General features: G+C 39.2%; 1 protein-coding gene across 3 annotated transcripts in view; it reads left to right on the top strand.

Annotated features, from left to right (window-relative positions):
* The window catches only part of BRWD3 (bromodomain and WD repeat domain containing 3), a 47,958-nt gene that overhangs the window by 12,849 nt on the left and 11,655 nt on the right, over window positions 1-23,454 (top strand). For 2 of the 3 annotated variants that reach the window (XM_035324720.1, XM_035324718.1), the window contains exons 7-26: window positions 3,573-3,733; window positions 4,009-4,230; window positions 5,546-5,646; window positions 6,308-6,378; window positions 7,710-7,810; window positions 9,648-9,688; window positions 11,771-11,875; window positions 13,148-13,301; window positions 13,808-13,942; window positions 14,727-14,855; window positions 15,270-15,495; window positions 16,168-16,338; window positions 18,137-18,320; window positions 18,784-18,877; window positions 19,515-19,661; window positions 20,345-20,421; window positions 21,450-21,627; window positions 21,964-22,080; window positions 22,281-22,388; window positions 23,238-23,362. In XM_035324720.1, the coding sequence (XP_035180611.1) occupies window positions 3,573-3,733; window positions 4,009-4,230; window positions 5,546-5,646; window positions 6,308-6,378; window positions 7,710-7,810; window positions 9,648-9,688; window positions 11,771-11,875; window positions 13,148-13,301; window positions 13,808-13,942; window positions 14,727-14,855; window positions 15,270-15,495; window positions 16,168-16,338; window positions 18,137-18,320; window positions 18,784-18,877; window positions 19,515-19,661; window positions 20,345-20,421; window positions 21,450-21,627; window positions 21,964-22,080; window positions 22,281-22,388; window positions 23,238-23,362 (2,647 nt within the window). Of the gene's footprint in view, window positions 1-3,572; window positions 3,734-4,008; window positions 4,231-5,545; window positions 5,647-6,307; window positions 6,379-7,709; window positions 7,811-9,647; window positions 9,689-11,770; window positions 11,876-13,147; window positions 13,302-13,807; window positions 13,943-14,726; window positions 14,856-15,269; window positions 15,496-16,167; window positions 16,339-18,136; window positions 18,321-18,783; window positions 18,878-19,514; window positions 19,662-20,344; window positions 20,422-21,449; window positions 21,628-21,963; window positions 22,081-22,280; window positions 22,389-23,237; window positions 23,363-23,454 lie in introns of those variants that run through there. The other variant, XM_035324721.1, reaches the window with a different exon arrangement.

Raw genomic sequence — 23,454 nt, 5'->3', positions numbered from 1 at the left:
GTGGTGGCCGTGCTGTGTAGTTGTGGTGCTTGCTTCAAAACATAAAGTGTAATGATGTCAAATCATCAGCCTTAATACTAGGGGAAAATTTCCAAAACTAATGCTTATACCAATATTCTGTTTTTCAATTTTTGCTTGAAAAAATGGGGTGAGTCGAGGGTTTATAGCGGGAGGAGGGATTGAAGCAGCGGCAGTTAGGTGACTTTGTCCACACTGACATGTTTTCATTTTTTCTGTAGTTGTGACTTAACTTTGAAACTTGTGACGTTTGATTTCTTTCTGTATTTTTTCCATGGCAGGGTTATCGTGGGTTTTGTTTTATCCGACCTATGCCAGCGTTCCTGTAAAGGTTTTTACATTTGCGTTGCTACCTCTACTAGCATGGATTGCAATTTCAGAATCGCTGATTGATGCTGCATTTGACTCCCCTACATCCCTGCGATGCTGCTGCTCTAAGTCAGGGCATTCCCCAGCCTGCCCCCGCGCTGGGAGCTGGCCGTGCTGGTGCTAAGGCAGGGGCAGGTGCCGTACAGCAAACGCTGCGGCAGAGAAAGGCAGCCCCTAGCAGGGCTTCCCCTGAGAAGAAGGCCCAGGAAAAAAAAAAAAAGTTGCTTAATTTCTTCCAAACAAGAGTAGCTATGCTCACTTTGCATGTCCAGTAACATCAGTACAGTTATGAGAGGTTTTCTTAGCACCAAGTGGCGAGGGGCAGGGGGTAGACTTGGCAGCTGGTACGCGCAGTATGGCACCAAGGACAGCAGCTAATTGGATAGGTTGCTAAAAGATTTTAGGGCTATTTGGCTAATTCTGTGTGGGATTCAGTAGGATTTTTTTACTGGTTTTAGGCTTTAAGTACAATAACGGAATTGTACCAAAGAAAGCAAACTTTACAGGGCATTTCATCATGGACGTGGAATTCCCTGTTCAGATATTATGCCTGCTAATCTCCTACCAGAACTGTGAGAACTGCAAGCTGCATTTCTGTATTTTGTGTATTATTTTTTTGGGGGGGGGGAAGGCGGCCTTACTTGCAGTTCCTTTGAAGGCAATGATGATTCACCACGTGTAGGAAGGAAGAGCTCTCAGTCGGAGCTTTGTGTGTGCTACACGGTGCTGGTACACCCCAAGCATTTTTACAGAGAGGGTCACATGCATTGAGTGCTTCCTACTTTGGTTCAAGGTGCTCGCTTTGATAAAGGTGACAGCCCTCACGGCACAGCTAGAAGTCAGTATTTCTGAAACAGTCGATTGAAGCATTTCATGAGCAGTGTTTTTATTTTGTAATCATCCATCGGAGACTGAGAAATGGGGAAATGGACGCACACTGAAGTGAAAGGACTTGCCCATGCTCTGAGGCTGAGCTGACTGCAAGTCTAGGAATCGACTGGAAAATGCGGGTGCTGAGTGCCGGGTGAATGGCTGTGTGGGTTGGGTGCCAGCCTGTTTGTTACCTCGCTGCGGATCCCGTGAAGGAAATCCTAAAACGGGCAGTGGTAAATTTCCAGCAGGACCGCCTGGGAGCATTGTAGTGCATGCAGGGTATTGTGATTACTGGGAACGCTTTGAAATGCAGGTGTGCCGTTTTGATTCACACAATTTTTTGTGGGATTAAGAATGTTCAAAGCCACGTGAAGTTGTCCAAGGGCAGGTACGCTCTCACTACGTATTTAAATGATTTAAGCACTGCAAAGCACAGCAGAACCACCAGCTGGCCAAGCGGCTGCCTCTCTGCGCTGGCTCCACGCTGAGGGGTAAAGAGAGATGTCACGTTTTTTAAAAGTTAGGTTTTAAGCTTAAGCAATGTTTAAAAATCATGCGTAGGCCATCCTGAAGGTACCTTTGTACAGCATTTACCACAACGAGATCTGTTTCCTCCTGTAAGAGGTGGGAAAAGAGCTAAGGATTTCAGTTCTGCTCTGCTAGGGGAGGCAGTTTCCACCTAACAGTTCCTGTATAGTATGAGGCATCGGCCGAATGGTAGGCAGACAGCAAATTAGTGCATTTTGCCTCTGTAGTACTGCTGGTTATGTATTTTTACATGAAAACCAAATATTGACCGAGGGTAAGGACGCGGCGGCAGCCTGATGATTTTTGCAAACATGTACATCTTTCATGCAAATTTTTTTCTAATACGTGGCATTTTAGTTGCATCGAGGGATTGAAAATGGGCCAAATTTCAGAGCATTAAAGTGAGAAACAAAAACACTTTCTGTAAATGGGGATCAATTCACTTTTCTTCCCTATTTATCTGTCTGCTTGTGTATAAATGCTTCAGTCTGACAAGTGTGCAGAAGCGTGTTACTGGTGAGGAACCCTTTGAAATTATGCTCCTTGACTTGGTAATTTTTTTGAACATCTTCCATAATCTTTTTTTTTGTAGACAGGCAATGATATGATGATACAATTAAGAAAATGGGTCAAGTTGTTCATGCTACTAAACTAAAGGCACTGCGCCGTTAAACTGGAGGGTTGAAAGGCACGAGAGCTTGGTGCGGTTCCCGGGAAGCCCTGCCTAGTGCAATGTGCAGGAGGCAAGATAAGGGGCTTCTTCAGGGAGCCTCCCGTCGCAAGCGCACAACAAACCCCAATACAGCAGTGTTAGATCGTTAAGTACGGGGGGGGCAATCACAAAACTTTGAAATCAAAAGTTGAAGTGATACGAATTAGGATAGGTAAAATCAAGCACCAAAAGTGATCCCAAACTATGCGTCAGATCGAAGATCAGAATTCTTTCTGTATTCTGCAGCGATGATGAGCTGCTTTCAGTGGTGTGTCCCAGCAGAGTCACGTACGTAGTTATTTTCTCCTCTCCTTGTCTAGTGGAAAGATTCGTAGTTATCGTCAGTGAACCTGCCAACAGTGCTGGTTTTCACCTGATGCTTTTGTTCAGTTAGATTTCAGGCTGTTTTTGTAAGGGCTCCTAGGAACAGCAGTGGGATATATTTTGTTGTTGTTACGTTTTTTTCTTGTGCCTGCTACTCATCACTGGAGCTTTTTCCATTGGTGCTGCTTATTCCTTGTTCTTAAATTATGCTGTGATAAAAATGAAATGGTTGGTGCTACTGCTAATAATGAGAGAGGTTTTGTGGGGAACCTGCAGAAGACCACTGACCCTTACGTATGATCTGGGGTCATTCCAAAGGAAACTATTTTTATTACAAAAAAAGCATTTAGAATAACCTTTAATTGTTGTCATCCAAAAATAACTTTGTAGTAATTGTTATAAGGGAGTTATATATTACTAATACCAAGTTTTCTGAATATACAGAGAATAAGTCTGTTGTCAATTCATGATTTGAATGCTTGGAATGACTTCTGGCAGTGATGCAAACACTTTATTTAGCTTTGTTACTTGTTAATAAACCAGATGTCGTGTGTGTTGTGGGAGGTATTGAAGGCATCCACCAGGAGTGGGCTTACTTTTTGGAAGACTGCGCATACTTCTGTGCTAAGGTGGCGGAGGCTCAGATTTACAGAAGTTGTAACCAAATATGACATTAATATAACACCTGTTTACTTTGAGTTCCGGACAAAATCCATGTCTTAGCCTTCTTTTTGTTTTTCTCTTCCAGTAAATATAATTTCTGCCAGGCAATTAACTGGATGTGGACGTTTCAGCCACTTGTTCCCAACATCCACCTACCAACAGATGAAGATGCATAAGAGGATTTTGGGGCATCTATCATCTGTGTACTGCATAGCCTTTGATCGCAGCGGGAGGAGAATTTTTACAGTAAGTTTAAAAATGTTACTTTTCTTTGAAGATTGCTTTGCTTTAGTTTGATTTCCTTCTTTTTTGAGTCCCTGAGCAGCCTCTTAGTTGCTGCTTGAGATGTAGATACAGCCTCCTGAAACAGAAGGGAATAAAAATTTTGAGCTGTTTCACAGCTAAATCCCTGACCCCTCAAATATCTTTAGACACTTGTTCATCAGCAGTGTACTTGCATATTATGGACACAAAACGTATATATTATTTTATCTAATCTTTGGAAATTCTTGTGGCTTTAGGGGTCAGATGATTGCTTGGTCAAAATCTGGGCTACGGACGATGGGCGCCTGCTCTCAACGTTGCGAGGACACTCGGCTGAAATTTCTGACATGGCTGTTAACTACGAAAACACGCTGCTTGCTGCAGGCAGCTGTGATAAAATTGTCAGAGTATGGTGTCTTCGAACCTGTGCCCCGGTCGCAGTGCTGCAGGGCCATTCAGCTTCCATTACTTCCATACAGGTAAGGAATAACATTTTTTCATAAACTGTTGAATTAAAATGGTGCTAACGAATGTGGATTAGGAACCGGGGAAAAACTCCTCTTTTGGTCTATGTTTGGCAGCGTAGATTTGCCCCAGCTTGAGGGCAAATCAAGATTTGCTCTCAGCTGAGAGCATCAGGTGAACCAGCTGAGGCAGAGAGAAATGGCAGGCATCTGTGGTGTCAGTCCGTATGCAGCAACTGAAACAACATTCCAGCATTCCTAGAGAATATTTGCTTTTCAGAGGAATTACTGTCAGCAAAACCCCCTATTCCCCATTACTTGTTTACTCGTGACGTTAGCCTGTACCCCAAGGAGCTGTTGTCGCTATTGTAGCATCCAGCAGCTGCAGCACAGGTGAGGGTCTGCAGATAACCTGCGCTTGTGCCCTTGTGGTTTCGGTTGTGGCAACTGCCAGTAAACAACAGTGGAGCAGGAAGAAAATGACTAAACCTCCAGCATTCAGTTCTGTAGAGGCGGCACAGTCGGTAATGGCTGGCGATTGGCAGTTTATTTACTTGAAAACAAATTGGCTAGACAGACACCTCGAACAAAAGAAAATTCCAGGATAAAAAAGACACTCCCTGCAATTTGGCAGGTTATGCACATCGAGCGGGGATTGAATGAAGACATTTAGTTCAGAATACCTTTCTTCTGGAACTTTGCTGCCGTTGATTCGTCGTAGTCTGCTCCTACATGCCAGTGGTTCCTGGGGATCTCATTTCTCCCCCTCTTGCCTGTACTTTCAGTTTTCTCTGATTTTAACTCTGTCGCAAGTGGCTTACTTTAAGGTGGTTTTTTTCTTGGAGATATTTTATAATTAGGATTTGTGTTTTATTTATTTACTTAAATTAAAAAATGTTTACATATACATACATCCCTCACAAGGTTTTTGCAAAATTCTGCTTATTTAGAAAATAATCATATTATTTATGGCTTTTTGAGGAAACAATGATTGATTGCTTTGCCAAATACCAGACAGACAGAGGATGAAAGAGGTATTCCTTCATCTTGTTGCCCCATTCAGAGCGTCTAAGCGTGTTTCATGTCTCCAGTTTAAGTTTTGCGTGGTACAAACAGACCCGCTAGTCAAAAAGGGGGGGTTTTCCATTTACTTGTCGTTATTTTTTTGCAAGTTCAGATTCTGTGGTTGTCCCTAATACTGCTCTCTGTACTCCTGGGGAGAAAGCGAAGGTGCTAATGAAAAAAATTCTTGTCAATGTCCATTTGCAAGTTTGTAGCATGTAAGGGGAGAATAAAATTAGCTGATTTGAACTTAAAACTTTATTTTTAGTTCTCTCCAGCAAGAAAAGGCACAACACGATACCTCACTTCTACTGGTGCTGACGGAACAATCTGTTTCTGGCAGTGGCATGCTAACACCATGAAGTTTAAGTAAGCCTGTTCAGATAATTTTAATTACTTTTAAAGAAAGACAAGTTTATTCCGAATTTTAGAGCGGAGAGGAATGCTGGGATAATTAAGGGAATGTTTCTTCTCAATGAACAACTTTCTTGGGGATATGTTCTGCCATAGACTTGCTGCTGGACCACTGTGGTGTGACTGCAGAGAGCGCTTTCTTACGTGTGTTGCAGAGCTTATGGCATTACGACCAGAGGGAAAGCTATTATTTGGGGTTGTTGTGCTTTGCTAGGCAGTGCTGTGAAAGAACTTAGTCCTTTTATGTTTAGGACCAAGTCCTTGTCTAAAATGTCCAAGCAAAGTTATTTCCTTGGTTTTAATCCGAAGAACAAACATCTATGGGTGTCATCAAACCCACACGCAATAGGAAGTAAATGCTGTTAAAGTAATGGCTTGCCAGGCTCAGGTTTAAATAGATTTAAGTTGGTGAGTACCATGATAAATAACTTCAAATAATATTTTCGATTTAGAAAATGATGTTTTCCTTACTAAACAAAGGAAAAATAAGCTGCAGCAAAATTAGGTGTGAATTCTGAAATAAAGGGTTTTATGATGGACCTACTGACCTTACCTGTTAAGTTGCAGTGAAGGAATAAAGCAATGAAAAATAAAAATGTTGTCTTGTTGCACGTAGGGATCGCCCTGTAAAATTTGCAGAGAGGTCCAGGCCTGGTGTTCAGATCTCTTGTTCATCTTTCAGTTCAGGTATGTATGCATTAGTAGGTAGCTGAAAGTATTCTGTGAACTGTAATTCCTCTGGTGGCAGGGCTTCTTTATACTACTTTTAAATGCAATTGGTATCAAACCATTTTTTTTCAGTTAACCACAGCACTGTCAAATTGTGATTGTTGGAAACTTTCCATGCTGTCTGCCTCAAGCTGCCCTCTTGTTCCTTCTGTTTTTCCTTCCAAGCTAACATGTTTTGACCACCTCAAAGGAAGACAGCTTTCAGCCTGTAGAGTTCTGCAATGGAAAGTTCTTGTAATCTGGCAGACAGGTGGCCCCTGTTTGGAGATTACACTTTTGCCAATCCCAGATTTGGCTGTACGGTAGGAGAATCAGTTCTCCTTAATTAGAGACTCCTTTGCCTTCAGTACTTCCCAGTGTTTCCCTTGGGACACTTCTGTCTTCCATCTTTTGCTCAGGCTGCCCAGGCTGCACATGCTGCTTCTTGGCAGAACAGCAGGGCGTGTACCAGGCTGGGAGTGCAGGACTGAGGCTGGGTTAGTGAGCAGCTATTCACTAATCTACTTAGTACTTCATGCAGGACAATGAAGTATAAAATCATCTACTGAGTGATCTGTAAGTGACCAGGTCCCTGTGGTCCATTGTATGTGTTTGGAACTACCAGCTTGACTGGCATGCTTTGTTGTGGGACTGAATTCTCAAAACCAGTGTTTTTTACAAGCAAAATTATGTAATTTCTCATTAATTTTCGTCATCTGAAATTGAGTGCTGTTCTCAAGCCATGTGATCCTTATCCATGTTCCTTTCTTAAAACCATGGATCCTAAACAGCTAAAGCTATTCCAGTGCCATAAACTACTCATTGCGATATTGCACAAAAATAGAATACTAAACAGAATAAAAAGCTCCCGATTCAGCAATAATTCTCATACGCTTCAACTAGATGTGCTTACACGTTTTGTTTGATATTGACCAGTGAGGATATTAAATTATTCCCCTTCTATTTTCCTACATAGGCCGACTTAGAGCACCGTGGTACTTTCTGAGGGACAGCAGAATAGTTTGTTGGGGGGATGGTGTAACTAGCATTTGTAAATCTTTGCGACCAAAGGAAGATAAAGCTGAAAATGTTGTACGCTTCATTGTTATGTCAAAGTTGATATGGTCTGAGAAAGTATAGATTAAAGCAGAAGTTGTCAGAGTTAACTTCTTTTTTCAGGACATCTGTTTTTATTACATTGGAACTTTCAGTTTCAAACCACAGTATATGTCTTTGACAATAAAGCAGTAATTAAAATCAGTTGTTACTTGGATGGCTTTTCCTCTCACAGAAAACATTGTCTGTCTTAGGTGGCATGTTCATTGCAACAGGTAGTACTGACCACGTGATAAGAATTTATTATTTGGGCTCGGAATCTCCAGAGAAAATGGCCGAGTTAGAATCTCACACGGTAAGAGACGAACCAGAAAGCACATCTTTTCCCCCTGCTTTGCCTTATTTCAGGAACCTAGGTTTTGTATGCCCTGTTCAACTTTTTTTATGCCTCTAGACTTCGGTTGGCTCTCAACACTGCAGTTTTCTAATACCTTGAGATTTGTGCTATCCTTATTTTTAAATTCCTCTGAGGCAGGAGATTTGTGCAAAACTTTTTATGTGTATTATTCCTTCAGGAAAACCTATATTCTTCCAGGAAACTGAGGGACTGGGTGTTTTCCTGTGTTCTGGAAGAAAGTCTGCGAGGGAAATGGGGGGATTGAAGCAGTTCTTATGCAAGATGTCATTTTTCCTGTTAATTTTACTTTTGATTACTTAATTATAGTTGTGACATAAATCCATATAACAAAAAAAAAGCACAAGTAATTCTGGTTTTAGAGTATACAGTTAAACTTTGGGTCATGACAGTAATTTCATTTAGAAAGTCAAGAAAACTTGAGAGCATTCTTTCTGAGGCAATGCAGAGGATTCTTATTAAAATTGAAAAATATATTAAATATCTCTATAATGTCCTTCAGTGCTAGGTTTCAGGTTTCTGAGCCTTGATGGTTTCAATTAAAACCATTGAATGTCTCAATTTTATTGAAAGCTGATAAAGGAGATCCACTAACGTAGTGTCAAACCTTTCTTCATTTTTATTTGTTACCGACAGCAGGTGATAAGAGTATTATTTATTACATGCGTGGCTAACAATGTATCAGAAAGGCCAGCTTATAGCAACACTGATAAGGCTCTCACTGATGAGGAGCTTGGAGCATTTCTCTCTGAACCTTAATAGCCCAGCTGCCCACTTTAACAATATTTTATGGATTAGGGCTGAGGCCTAAACTGATTCATTGAACTTCGGTGGGAGCCATGAGTCTCTCATTTAAGTCTCAGCTAGAGCTTCAAGTCAGGAAATCTAGCAAATGTTTTGCTTGCAAAGAGAACTTATTTTCTATATTCAGCAGTTCAGCTTTGGAATTAACTGAAATTCCTTTAATTTTTGAAAGTCTACTCAGCACTGCAGACTGCTGTCAGCCTGCCCCTGAGAAAATCCTGAGCTGGACGCTTGGCTATCAACAGCTGGAGACATCAATGGGAGTAAAGAATAGCAAGTGTGTGTAGCCAACACAAGCATTTAGCAAAATAAAAAAGGCAAATCCACGTGTAAAGCTCAGTATTTGTTTCTCAACAGTTAAAAAGTGCAAATAAAGCCAAAACTTGCTTTATATTTTTGTTTTTCGGACAACGTATTTTGAAGTGCTTTGATGTCATGTCTAAAAATTGCAAAGCTCCTGTGATCATTTATTTGGTTAAGTTCTTTCTCCATCATGTCGAGTGCTGTACCTACAAGGCTTTGGGAGCTCTGGGAGTATTCTTATTCCTGTTAACAGGGGAGTGTAAAAAAGGTGCAGGGTTCCCCGGCAGAGCTTACCCCGAGGTTTGTGTGCTCCTGTGGCACTGTGCAGGAAGACTGCTCAGGCAAGAGCAGAGCTGCTGCAGCTTCTTCCTCCTGAACATGTGTCAGGGAGGCTGAGTCAGAAATCATTTGCATCTCTGAGCTGCTTCTGGAGTGACGTGAATTCATTGCCTCTCTGAAGTTGCCCGTTTGAACATCTAACACGATATGTCTGCTTGGGGGAATTTTAACTTGAAATGTGACTTTTCTGCTCTTGAATTGATAAGACCGTGTGTTACAGGATGTGTAGAGGAAGATGCAACTTGCTAAATAGAAGCTCATTATTAAGGTCTTTTGGGATGAGTTTTTCATCTTACAAAGCACTTACTGCTATTTTTCCTCCCTTGTTTAGGACAAAGTAGTTGCAGTCCAGTTCTGTAACAATGGCGACAGGTAAGTGGCTGTCCTGGCATTTTTCCATGAGAAGTACGGTATTTAATTTTCAAAATCACTTTTCAGAGAAAACTTGGTGCAACAGGAAGATTGCAAATGGGCTTTGATTAATCTTAGATGAATTATTTAAACATATTGGAAGATGTGTGCCATATCCACAAACTTAGTCCTGCTGACTTCTGCTGTGGCAGCAAAAACCCTCTCTGACTGTGCTTTTTCTTTGCCTTTTTTTTTTTTAAACCATATTTTGCATCTTTTCTCTGTAAGAGTGTCTTACTTCACAGCTAGCCCTCTTAAGTAGAGAGTGGGTTACTTCTGCAGTATAAACATAAAATGGAGTTGTGAGCAAAAGGTAGAACTGTTGCATATACACAGATTAGTTTAGGTGAATACAGAAATTCTGCAGTCTTAAAATTTATGGAATGAACCATTCCTGCCTCCAGAGCTTTCGTTTTTTAAAGCTATGCAGAGGCAGGATGCTCACGGTGAAAGGTGCTCATTGGCATGTGTGCGTGTCAGGCTTCTGCGGCACAGCTGTGTTGGAGTGCAGTTTGACAAGCTTTGATCAGTGATCAACATCCTAATGTAAATGTTTTTATGCCAGCTTTTGCTCATTTTCCTTATTTATCCTGGCAGAAGGCTTAAGGGATGTGTGTGTGCTGGAGCCATCCAAGCAAAACTGTACCTTTGCCAGTGCAACTGCACCTGTACTCAGAGATCCTTGTCATGGAAAATTATATGGGAACGCACTGGTATAATTGTACTAACAGCTCCTTCCAGATGATGTTGGGAACACTAGTCTCAGTGAGGGTATTCAGTCATGTAGTCACTGAAAATTATTCTTTTATGCTATCGTGATTCTTTTAATGAAAAAGTTATGACCTCCTTTTTATCTTAATGTAAAGAAACATAAATAAAATAAACCAGGAAAACTTGTTGCAGGCATTTTAAAACTTTTTCATCATGATGAAAAATTCAATAAAACTGAAAAGATGAAACAACCATTTATTAAGATAAAATTGTATAGACTTGCATCATTCTTACATGTGATTCTACACGTAAATGGAATATGTTGATGAAGGTGAAAGCATATTACTTGAGAAGCTTTTTTAAAAATTCTCAACCAAAATGACTTCCAGATATGATGGCCAAAGCACTATGATGTAGCTAAATGCTTCTGCCAGATGCTTGATTTTTATTTTTATTTGTTTTTAACAAGAAGAACTTTAAAAATGAAAATACTTGTGTAATACTTGTATTCAGCTTCACAGACAGGGCTACCTACTTTTATTCAGCTTGGATGTTTCCCTTCTCTGTCTTCACCCTTAGTGAAAACTTCCATAAGTTAATGTATTATAATTTATGCTAGACTCCTGGCGTGTAATTTCTTCTTCTTTGCTGCCACTATGAACTGCTCAAGGGATTTGCTGATGTCATTAGAAAGGGAATGTGCAGCTTGTATGAATTACGACATTGAAGTCATTCCAAGGCCATCTGCTAGCTGTAACCAAATGTAATTAATGTTGTGGGATATAAACTGTTTTGTACTGTACAAAATCTGATACGAAAATTGTAACCTCACCGTCTTTTAATTATATTCCCTAGATCAGAGAGGCACAAACAATGTAAAGAATAAGTGTTGAAAAAATATTAAAGACATTCTAGCTTCTGTGCTGACTTGAATGGGTGTGCTCTGGGCTTGCCAAATTTCGTAGCTGCCTTTTTTTCTGTGCCTGTAGTTCACGGAGCTTTTATGACTAGTTAAACACGCCAGTGTGTGGGAATATATAGAGGAAGAATCTATATACTAGTATGCGTTTCCAAGTACATGTATATGTGGGTGTGTGTGCAGAGTGAACGACAGTCCTCTGCCAAACTCCTAAATATCCTTGGCACAGGATTTAGCATGCCCTCAGCGCGCTGCTGCTGAGGATGGACAACTGCATAGGGAAGCTACTGAACAGTAAGAACATAAGATCCTAAGGCAGACATTTCGGTGTTAGACCAAAAGCAGCAGTGGTTTATGCTTATTCAGAATTTCATTATTTGTTTTTGTTTGGTTCTTTTATTCCCTCTCCATAGCTTAAGATTTGTCAGTGGAAGCAGAGATGGAACAGCAAGAATCTGGCATTACCATCAGCAAGAATGGAAGAGTATAGTCCTGGATATGGCTACTAAAATGACAGGGTAAAACAAACTCAAACAATGCACACTTCGTAACAGTGCTTACACACCAAACAAAATCTTCCATGGTATTTAAAACTATTTTCCTACATTTTGAGCTAATTTCAGTGTGTGTTCTTTGCGTATTGAAAATGCCAGGGCCCTATCTGTTAAGTTACACGGTGATTAGCTTCAAAATGATATTATTAATACATTTGTAATTCCCGACTCTAGTGGTTGGGGAACACTTCGTGTTTTATTTGTTGGTTTCTGCCATTTCTCAGAGAAGTTCTAGTATTGACTGCCATCATCAATTTCCTCAGGTCGTTCATTTTATGCCAAATACTGTCCTGTTTTATTTGTTGTGCGATGGAACGGAGTTAAAATTATAATGAATACTAAAGGTAAAAGAGAGAAAACAGAGCACAATATTTGATATGCAGGCAAATATGGACATGTTCGGCAGTTTCCATTCCAGTAAACAAATGCAGTAAAATAAATAAATTGGCCATTAAGGCTTATTTTACTCACCTGAGGACCAATGACAGGATGCAGGTTTCTAAGAGATCTGACACAGATTCTTTTTTGTAACAACCTTCCTTTATAAGCACGTTTTTGGATGTCTTTGTTCATTCTGAGGCAGAATTTCTTGTAATACCTAAGTATACATCCGGAATGATCCTTAACACTGTATCTTTTCCCTAAGCGTTTAGGTTAGAGATGAGATGTGTTGATTTGGTTCTCAGGTTCAATTGGCATTTTGAGTTGTTCTTTTTGAGGGAGGTCCTCAGGTGTCGTCTGTGAGCGGACTTGTAATTAAGTATGCACAGTAACAGGAAGCAGAGATGGACAAACCCATTAGGCAAAATTCTTCTTTGTAGAATTCTTTGTATTTTATATGGTTACATTTTTAATAAGCTAACTGGTGAAGTATGAATAGGATTTATTTAGCAAGTTTTTGCTACAGAGTTTACTCCTATTGATGACTGGTAAAAATGTCCTGTAGGAAAAGACTAAACTGAACTCAATAGCACAAATGAAAGAATTGTGGTAGGTGAGGATGATTGATTAAAAGGTGTGCTTTTTAAGGAAAGAAAACTGTAAATCTTAGTGGTACTGAGTGTTTTGTCTTTCTGGATTTTACCCCTGCAGAAGCTATCCTTCATTCTCCTGCATTAGCCAGTAGTCACAGCGGTGGCAGCCATGCTCTCCCTAACTTCATACTGAGTCAGTGCTGTTAAATGTTTCTGTATGTAGTTACTGATTATTTCTTCTTTAAATTATGAATTTCCTTAGAAACAATATAGCATCTGGGGAGGACAAGGTGACTAAGCTGAAGGTTACTATGGTGGCTTGGGATAGATATGATGCCACTGTCATCACTGCAGTCAACAATTTCCTTCTCAAAGTGTGGAACTCATCCACAGGGCAGCTTCTTCATAGCTTATCTGTGAGTAAAGTTCAAGTGAATAATCCCAAATTGTTATAAATGAACTCTGAAAATGATTTGAGGCTAAACTGCATCCTCATTCCTCCTGCTAAGCAAAGTTTTATCCTGAAGTTCGCCATCTGTCTTGCGTTTTTTGGGAGGAGTATATGTCACGGGGAAAGGAGCTGATGACCAAAACGCTGCTAGACCCTGCTGATTGCTGGCTGACAAGGGAGCCTTTTGGAGGCCACTGCTTCTGCCCAGACTGGAGGGCTGCAGCTGTTCTGGCTGCTGCTCTCTACTTCCTCTCCCCTCTCCTCCATCTCCACTGTGTCTGAGGTACTTACCAAGCAGGCAGTGTAATAATGCCAAGCCTCTGACGGACGTGTCAGCTTAGTACAGACACAGTTCTAGTCTAAGATCTAGTAAATTGAGCTGGGTTAGATATCCTCACGCTTAATACTAGCATGTTTGGAGATGTTACCTGCAGAAACATGACTTTCTTTTTTACCCTGCTTTCATTGCAGGGTCATGATGATGAAGTTTTTGTTCTGGAGGCTCATCCGTTTGACCAAAGGATCGTACTTTCCGCAGGCCACGATGGAAATATTTTTGTTTGGGATATAGACAAAGGAACAAAAATTCGCAATTACTTTAACATGGTAAGAATGATCAGGGAACTGTGTTTTTTATTTTCATATTTGTCTAAAGCTGGACTTGAGGCAAAACCAGATTTCATTATATTCTAACTATGACTAGTATTTCAGCAGGATTAGGGGAAAAACTCTTACATACTGACAAGAAAACCTCAAACTCTTCAGTAAGCGATACCAAAGTATATTTTCACATATTTAAGTGTAGCAGCAGGTCTTTTGTGGGATCTGTTACATCAGAATATTATTCATATGTATGGTTATACCATAGTGATAGTAATTCCCAGGGCAGAGCAATGAAAACCAGTAAGCCTGTGTGTTGTAACACAGTGCTGTGGTCTGGGAAATGGTATGGTTGCTTTTGTGCTGCATCTGTTGGTTTGATTCCAGTACTGAGCAAATGCAGCTGTGCTGCTTCAGGACCTGAGCTAGCTTCCTGGCACTTGTGGCTGTAAAACCTGCTGGTGAGGAGCTAATATGTGTCTGAGTTCTTTCATGCAGGCTTCATGCTGTATCTTCCATTAAACAAAACTGTGACTTCTAGGTAGTTGTTTCAGAACATGCACTGAAAGTTGCCCTGAAATTTCAGTGCAATTGAAGAAAGAAAAAAAATGACTCCATTGGTCAGTGGGCTTTAATAATTAAATGGAAAGATATAAGCAAGTCTTGAGTGAGATGAGAATTTTCACAGAATTAGGATCTAATATTTTATGGGACACAGGTAAAATGTTCTTAATAGTCCTTGTATAGAGAATACATGATTGTGAAAGGGATGTTCTGTGCTTGTACACAGATTGAGGGCCAAGGCCATGGAGCTGTTTTTGATTGCAAGTTCTCACCAGATGGACAGCATTTTGCCTGCACAGACTCTCATGGACATCTGCTACTATTTGGTTTTGGATGCAGTAAATATTATGAAAAGGTGGGTTGAATGAATTTTAAACTCATCTGTGTCTTGACCTGATTTTGTCTTAGGAGTAGTTGTGTTACAGTTTATTCCTTCCCCCTGCACCAGACTAAGTAGTAATTAAACCATGGAGCAGTTGCTGTTTATCTAAATCAAAAAAAATTAGACAGGAGAGTCTCTAGACAAGGGAGCGAGGCATTAACTTCGTTGTATTCACCTCCATTGGCATATTTTACTACTCAATTTTTGCATCAGGCCTTGATAATAAAATGCATTTGCACTAGGAGTCTGTTCTCTGTCATAACATTTCTTCTGCTGATCTTAAGTGTAGGAGTTGTGGTATGTGGGTGTGGGTATGGGAGCCATTCCAAAACTGCAAGACAGCTGCAAATGGCCATTTATTTATTTACTAAATTGCTTTTCTTGCAGATTCCAGATCAGATGTTCTTCCATACAGACTACCGACCACTGATCCGTGATGCAAATAACTATGTGTTGGACGAACAGACTCAACAGGCTCCGCATCTTATGCCTCCCCCATTTCTGGTGGATGTTGATGGAAATCCTCATCCCACGAGATTCCAGCGGCTGGTACCGGGGAGAGAAAATTGCAAGGATGAACAACTTATTCCTCAGCTGGGATATGTGGCTAATGGTGTGCTGTCTGAAGTTTATGCATAATACATGTATTGCACAGTATTGAGTATTACTTCACGGGGATGGTACTATAAGAACTTATTTATTTCAGTTGTCTTCTGAAACTGGTGGTTTAAAATCAAGACTAGAGGTAGAAGAAGAAATGGGGTGGCTTTATGGCATAAAGGAAGTGTATGCAATTAACTTAAGGCAAGACAAAGAGACGGCAGTGTTCTAAAATCTGTGCACTTCTGCATATTTGTATGGCAGCATGCTTAATTGTCCCATTAATCTTGGGGTTACTATATAGGTGAGTAAGGAAGCAGGAAGTTAAGAAAGATCTTGAAAAACTAACTTTAGTTTTTTAAAACTTTATTTTTTCTTCTAGATACAAACTTTTCCACAGTGCTGATTTTCTGGATCTTCCATTGTTACCTACTGAAGCATAAATGCTTTCTGCTGTTCCTAAGTGCTTGCGTTCATAGTTAACATTTAGTCTGTAATTTTAGATTTTTATTTTAAGGTCTCTTTTAAACTTTTCCTCTGTTTATTACACGAGAGCAGAGGCATAGCTTCTGATGAGATGTTTTGCAGGGCAGACAGATAACTGCACACAACTTAAAATTTGATTGTTTCTATAGTATCAGAAATTGATCATACGGTAAACAGTCATGGCTTTGTTCTTGTCAAGGTGATGGTGAAGTAGTCGAACAAGTCATTGGGCAGCAAACTAATGACCAAGATGAGAGCATCCTTGATGGCATGATCAGAGAGCTGCAAAGGGAGCAAGATCTAAGACTAATTAATGAAGGAGAAACTCTTCCACACCCTCCACTCAATAGATCCCACTCTGTTAATGGAGGTAAGCATCCCCTCTTTATACATCATTTCTTTTAGTAAAGCACAGCAAGATACTAGTGGAAACGGGTTCAAGTTGGTGTGTATTCTGGGAGTATGTCTTTGAGGATGCTTTCTCTCTTGTTCTTATGCTTATTTTTAACTTGTGTGGAGTGCTTTGATGTTGCTAATGATGTCCAAGGAATTAAAAGTTTAAGGTGCAGCTGATCACCTTACTAACTGGGCTGTGAGTATAATGAATTCTATTGTGAACTTTTTCTAAAAAGACATTTGAAGTTCTCTGTATTGTCTTGATGTCACTTGATCACTATGGAGATGATACTTTCTAACTGAATAATGTCAAGTTAACAGTATATAATTAGAGAATGTCAATGGAGTACAATGTTGTGACAGACTAATGGCTTCCTTGTGCAGCCCAAATGCTAAAGCTGAGCATCAGATCAGTGTTTATAAAATAAACATGTCTGCTCTTAGTGTTTCCTTAGAAAGCTTGAGATCATTCTGTTGGTAAGTGTTCTGCTACTGTGACGTTTTTAATATTCAGAGTTATTAAAAATTTAAAACCAACTCAATCAGATATGAACAGCTGACTGTGAAGCAGCTGATTGAGTGCAGTTGTTGTAACAGAGCAGATGCTGTGGACTTGTGCTGCAAGTCATCCTGAGCTTTTAAAAAATGTACATCTGTTAATAAATTAGTTTTAAGTTAAATGACTGATTACACCTTTGAATCAGATTTTCCTGGCAAAACTTGTTAGGATTGCTAGACTTAGAGTTTAAATTTGAGAAGGAATAAGAAAAATATTAGTGAAAAATGCTGAAAATACACTTTGATTTAAATTGGTGTTGTCAAGGAAGTGGCCTGGCAGCTAGTTTCAGTTCACAAGAAGTCTTTTTCTGATAGGCTGATGTGCTGTGCAATTCCTCAACTGTAAAATAAATAGATATGCCCCTGTATTTGTGTGAGAGGGAACTTCCAGGTATAGTGGTTTAGAAATTAATGTAGTTACATTCCAGAACTTGCACTGATCAGTGACTTTGCCACATGAACTGCCCCATTTGTCTGAGTTAATTGGAGTATGTATGAACTCTCTGGTATTTTAATAGCTGAATACTTTTATCTAAGTTTGTGCAACTGTGAATTCATTTTTTTCATGTTGTTAACCATATTTAAGCACGTAGGAATTGTGTTGATGCATTCGCAAATGACAAGGTAAATTAAAGCACCAGTAGCACTGATTCTGATATTACTGGCTGTTTCACTTTGTCTTGCTACCGAAAGTTTCAGTCTGTTTTATTCTGAGTGTGTAGCACTGCGTTGTGCCACCCGATGAAAAGTGCAGAGAAGGAGCAGTGCCTGTGGTACAGTAGGTAAACATCACAAATACAGACCAAGTGGAGGTACAAGAGAAATGTTAAAGCTTGCAGCAGCCTGTTACTTTAGGTGACAATCTCCTTCTTTCCTCTACCATAGAATTGAAGATTCAGAGCCCCTGAACAGTTGACAGGACTTTGATTTGAGTCACTTAAGTGCCTTTTAAATTTTTCTCATAGCTTGTATTCTCTGCTTGCAAGAGACATCTGTAAGGTACTGCAAGCCACAATGATATTACAGTAGTCTATGCGTCTCCAGTAGTCCAAGGCCAATGAGTAAAACCCTTTAACTGAAATAAAAGACAAAGCTACGTGACAGAGAATAAGTGTTATTTGTTGCCAAAAGGAAGCTCTTTGTAATCCTTAAGCTTTAAATTCCATTTTTATTGACGGGCCATAGAAGTGAAGAAGAATCTTTTTCTTCCTCAGCTCTTAGAAGTCCAAATTTGGAGATTGCATCTCCACCAAACGTCGGTCTCCGGAGAAGCGGTCAGATTGAAGGGGTCAGGCAAATGCATCACAACGCTCCCCGAAGTCAAATGGCAACAGAGAGAGATCTCATGGCATGGAGCAGAAGAGTAGTGGTGAATGAGCTTCCTCCAGGCATCAGCAAGTAAGTGAGATAGGAAAAGAAAATTCAATTGCATAACATTTAGTGATTTTTCCATGTTCCTTTTGTGGTTTTAAAAAATTATTTTCCAGAAATAAGTTTGCTTTTTTGTTGTTTGGAAATGCAGGTAGGAGGATTAGAGTGGTAGCTGCTGCTGAAGGGTTAAAAATAATAATTCCTTCTCCTCTCAATTACATCTTTCTTTAGTGGTTCAGAAAACACATTTTTCATTTTTGATGTGAGACTTTGTTCTTCCATCTTCCCAAAGCTTTATTAAAACAAACAAACCAAACACAAATTTTTAATACATTTCAATTTCTCTGGGTTGACGTATGCTCTTAGCAGGACCTGTGGGAAGACTTCTTGTGGCAAGGGAACCAGAAGTATTTTAATGTGTATGTTAGTGAGACTGTCAAGTTATATGACGATTTCATGAATAAAATGGATGTTTCCTATGTATGATTAGGGTGCAGGAAGAATGTAGAGCTGCCAAAGGTGAAATCGAAATTGGTCTATACAGTGTTGAAAAGAAGAGAAAGCCATCCCACACCTTACAACGGGTGAGTTAATTCACCGGGAGAGAGAATCTGGGTGTCAAACAGTTCTGAGCACTCAGCAAAAAAAAACAATAACGAAATTCTGTCCATTAAATGATTTAGAAGATCAATAGTGCTGTTACTCTGGCTCTCTTACTTTGCTCTGTAACTTGTCTGTTTTTATACTGTAATGTGCAAGTAACTATGGTAAATCTCTATCCATAAGGCTTCAGTTGTAGGAAGATGCTGGGAAAGGGAAAGAGCAGCGTCATGGGGAATGCCCAGTTTCATTTGTGGAATTAGGAAAAAGACTAGAGGTGTCACACTTGGAGTGGCTTTTATCTTACCTAGAGGCTGCAGTTATTTTTTAAAGAAAAATTGTATTTCTTCATAACCTTATTAATAAGGATTGCTACTTTAATAATATTGATATTGAACCAAAAAAAGCAAAGAACAAAGCAAAACCGCTTGCTTCCTCACTGAAATGAACTACCACAGGTCTGTAAAAGATACCTTTTCAGTTCTAATTCTAGATTTCCTAGTTAGCATTTGGAGACGGGTTACAACGTACAACTACTTTAATGAGACGTTTTTTAACTCCATAATTCATTATGGAATATGTAATCTCTTCCTGTTTGTCCCTCCTGTCCTGTGATAAAAGAATGATTACCAACCAAGTGGAAGGTCTCTGAGAAGAAACCAACGCAAACGCCAGCACGCCTATCAAACACGCTCCACGATAGAACACAGTCAGCAAGGAGCGAGTCAAAACGCACGTGCACGGGAAGAATCAGACAGCTCCTCAGAGGTCTGACACATCAAGTGATAAGTTCCCTGCTCACAAATATTGTGGTTTGACAACAAATGGGCTGAGAGCACTGTTGCGTTCAGGGCTTTGAGTTTCTCCACCTAGGAAGAAACGGTCAAATGCCTAAGTCTTTTGGATGTGTGGTGTTACTGTAGCGTGTTGATCTTGGACAGAGAAGGATCGTTCACCTCCATGCCAGTACAGTATTCAAAACTAGCTTAAAACAGGTTGTGTAATTTTGGAAATCTGAAACGTTTTCAAGTAAATTTAATCAAGTTGCATTAAACCACTTACTATTTTGGCCATTCACTTGTAGAGTTTATGTTATACATATATTCTAGGTCAGATTCAGTACTTTGATTTCATTTGCATCTGTAGGTTGTTGAAAGAGATCGCGTGTTGGTATTAATCAATGATATTGTCAAGGGAAGAACTTGAAGCATACCAGATTAAATATAACTTGTTCTCATTAAGGAAGCATGCAAATTAAAAAGAGACTGAACATTGTCATTTTGTAAATGCATTGAACATACAGGGTAGCTATAAAGCTTATTTGTATTTAAGGGCTGGTTTAACTTTAAAGCTTTCCTCGAGTGAGACAAACTATATAACTTGCTTGTAGATAAAAATGATAGATGGTAAGCCTTGACCCAAAATGAAACCTTTTTTTTTTTTTAATACAGGAAGATGAGACAGTTGGCACAAGTGATGCATCTGTGGATGATCCTGTGGCAGCGTGGCAAAGTGAAAGCAGTTCCAGGTAGATTTAGTAGTCTGTGAGTTGTTGTATTAGGTGATTATATAATTTAAGTAAGACGTTTTATACTGTGATACTATGACTGCAAGTTCAGGAAGAAGTGTTAATGACTGGCCTCATAAACATACAAATTTGTTACACCCTATGACAGATTGAACAATTTGCTTAGTACACTTAAGTAGTTTAGAATGGTAACCAACAAAATTTGGAATCTTAGGAACAGACAAATACTTCTATGTATTTGAGTGATTAAGTAATTTTGGAAGCTTTGGTAACAGTACTTAAATACAGTGTGAAAAGTCATACTTTTTGAAGACTGACTCTTTTTCCACTCCTGCACGAAGCATTTCCATTTTATTTTCCAAAATGAAGAATAATTTTAAAAGACTGTTTTATGAAAATGTCTTTTTTTTTTTTTTTTTTTTTTTTTTGCTAATAACTGCTTGAAAAATTGATGCCAGTTAGTCATATCGAATAGAAATATTGATAGAAATTCATCCGCATTTTCATTTTTGGTAGGTCTTAGTTTTTCTGTTGTCAATACGTATTTGTGTACAAGTTCTACAGTCTCTTTTCCTAATGCTATGCTTTTACGGATGGAAGGGATGTGAGCTAATGGAAATACTGTCTGTGTTATTTGGTTATTAAAGAAGTTAGAAATATTTAGATAATAAAGAACTTGAAAATGTATTTTAAGAATATCCTACTTTTCTGATTTTTTCATGCATTCTGTGCAGTTCAGTCAGTTCTTATAACGTCAGCCTATGAGTTGGTGAGATATTTAGTATTAAAAATAGTATCAGCCATCATCATAGTTTTACCAAGAATTTGCAATTGATAAAATAACCTGCTGAAATAAAGAAATTACATAGCACTTAGGTATTCTTTAAATTCACAAGAGAATGAAATTTTGCCCTAATCCTGACCTCTGTTTCGCATAACCAGAAAAGCAGGTTGAAGGATTGGACCTTTCATTCCATTGTGTGAAAGCCGAAGTGCTGTCTTTTCTTACAACTTTATATTATTTACAGTGATTCATCAAGTGAATATTCAGACTGGACAGCAGATGCGGGAATTAATCTCCAGCCTCCGAAGAGACAAACCAGGCAGGCAGCTCGGAAAATCTGTAGTAGTTCTGAAGATGAAAATGTGAAGGGAACAAAAGGAGTGGAGCAAAAACGAAGGAAACTTAAGCAGCCTAGAAAAAAGGTTGGCATTTTTATTTTTTGAGAGTATTTTTGACTTCATAAGTCCCTCCCCCCTTTTTTTTGGAAGTTCTTGTATTTTTCCTAATAATTGTTAAAGAAGACATAGAATATTTCTATGGAAAGAAACATAATTTCTTTATTTTTGATCTTTTCGATCTTCTGCTTTACTGATAATGAACATTTCTTGCCAGTTGTGATTTAGTTGAGGTTTTTGGAAGGTTTACATTCCAGCATTTGCTTTGCCCTTATGTCTAGTTATTTTAGTTTGTGCTGTCATTTATATACTCTGCCACAGTAATTGCAGCTTGTGCTCTAATTATAATGTAATATATTTTAGAAACCAAGTGGGCTGCTTTCGATGGAAGGTGAACCCAGTGAGGAATGGCTTGCCCCCCAGTGGATCTTGGATACTATACCCCGCCGCTCACCTTTTGTCCCACAAATGGGAGATGAGGTAATAATGACTAGAAATATTTAAATTCCCACCTAAGCCGATGAGCTTTTAAAATTATTATTTATTAGGACAATTACATCTAACAATACTTTCAGTGAATCATGTTCAAGATAGGCTGAATTGGGATTTTTCTGGGGGGGTGGTGGGAACAGGACTATCAGTAAAATAAAATAAACTTATTTTTTATATATTTTTTTAAGATCATTTACTTTAGGCAAGGCCATGAAGCTTATGTACGGGCAGTAAGGAAAGCAAAAATTTACAGCATTAACATGCAAAAACAACCATGGAACAAAATGGAACTCAGGGTGAGTTAAAAGGATACTTCCAAGTGCTGAATGTCTTTGTAGGCATTATCTTACAGCATGTTTTTCCAAAATAAGAGCGTTCTAGATTGCTGGGGCACGTTAGGTTTACAAAGTTCTGTTGTTCAGTTTGAATCGCTGAGTCCCATAATGCTGAATGCACAGTGTTGCCCTATTATTTTCTGCTTTACTCAGATTTCATATCAAGCATAGAGCAAATGTGTGCTAATACTCATATACGTATATGCCGGTGGTTCTATTAATGAAAATCGTTGCTTTACGGGAAAAATACCCACTTACTAGTGCTAGATACTGAGTGATTCCAGCTGTAGTCTTCAAAGGCATCCCCAGAATGCCTTTCAAAGGGAAAGGAAATGTTATTTCACGTAGGATAGAGATCTTAACACCTGCTCATGCTGACAGGATGTGATTGTACGAGGCTATTGTTGAATTTCCACTTTAAAAGGAAGAGTTGCCTTTTACTTCCCCTGTATGTTGCTGTGCAAGGGTGAGAGGCTCTGGGTTTACTCAGGCATAACCTTTGCTGCCGTTAGTGTGATGGAATGCATGAAGAGATGTGTTCCATAGAATCTTATTAAAAAGTTAAATAGGTTGTGGTATCGTGTACACAAACGTGCTAAGGGAATAAGCATCTTGTACCGTTTTCATTTTTCTTTTCACGGAGACTGATTTATTTTTAGTTTTTGGTAAAGAAAATGTTTATGGGTGAAATTACCTGGGCTGCAAAGTGGAAACAAATACGTTTTTTATTTATAGATTTGGTTCTTTAGCATGGATGTTCCCATTGTTAGCATGTTAAAATAATACTGCTCCATGCTTGCTGATACACAGGAACAAGAATTTGTAAAGACTGTAGGAATCAAATACGAAGTTGGGCCTCCTACACTCTGCTGCTTGAAGCTTGCATTCCTAGATCCGATCACAGGCAAAATGACAGGAGAATCATTTTCCATTAAGTGAGTAACTGAAATTCTGATGTTCTTCAAGACGTTTTCTTGCAGTTTAGCAGCTTCCCCCTTTTTCTTTTTTCTCTTTCAAGACATGGTGA

The sequence above is a fragment of the Oxyura jamaicensis genome, chromosome 4, assembly GCF_011077185.1.
Source record: "Oxyura jamaicensis isolate SHBP4307 breed ruddy duck chromosome 4, BPBGC_Ojam_1.0, whole genome shotgun sequence".
NCBI lineage: Eukaryota > Metazoa > Chordata > Aves > Anseriformes > Anatidae > Oxyura > Oxyura jamaicensis.
The sequence above is the reverse complement of the archived record's forward strand: the minus strand, read 5'-3'. Positions and strand labels throughout refer to the sequence as shown.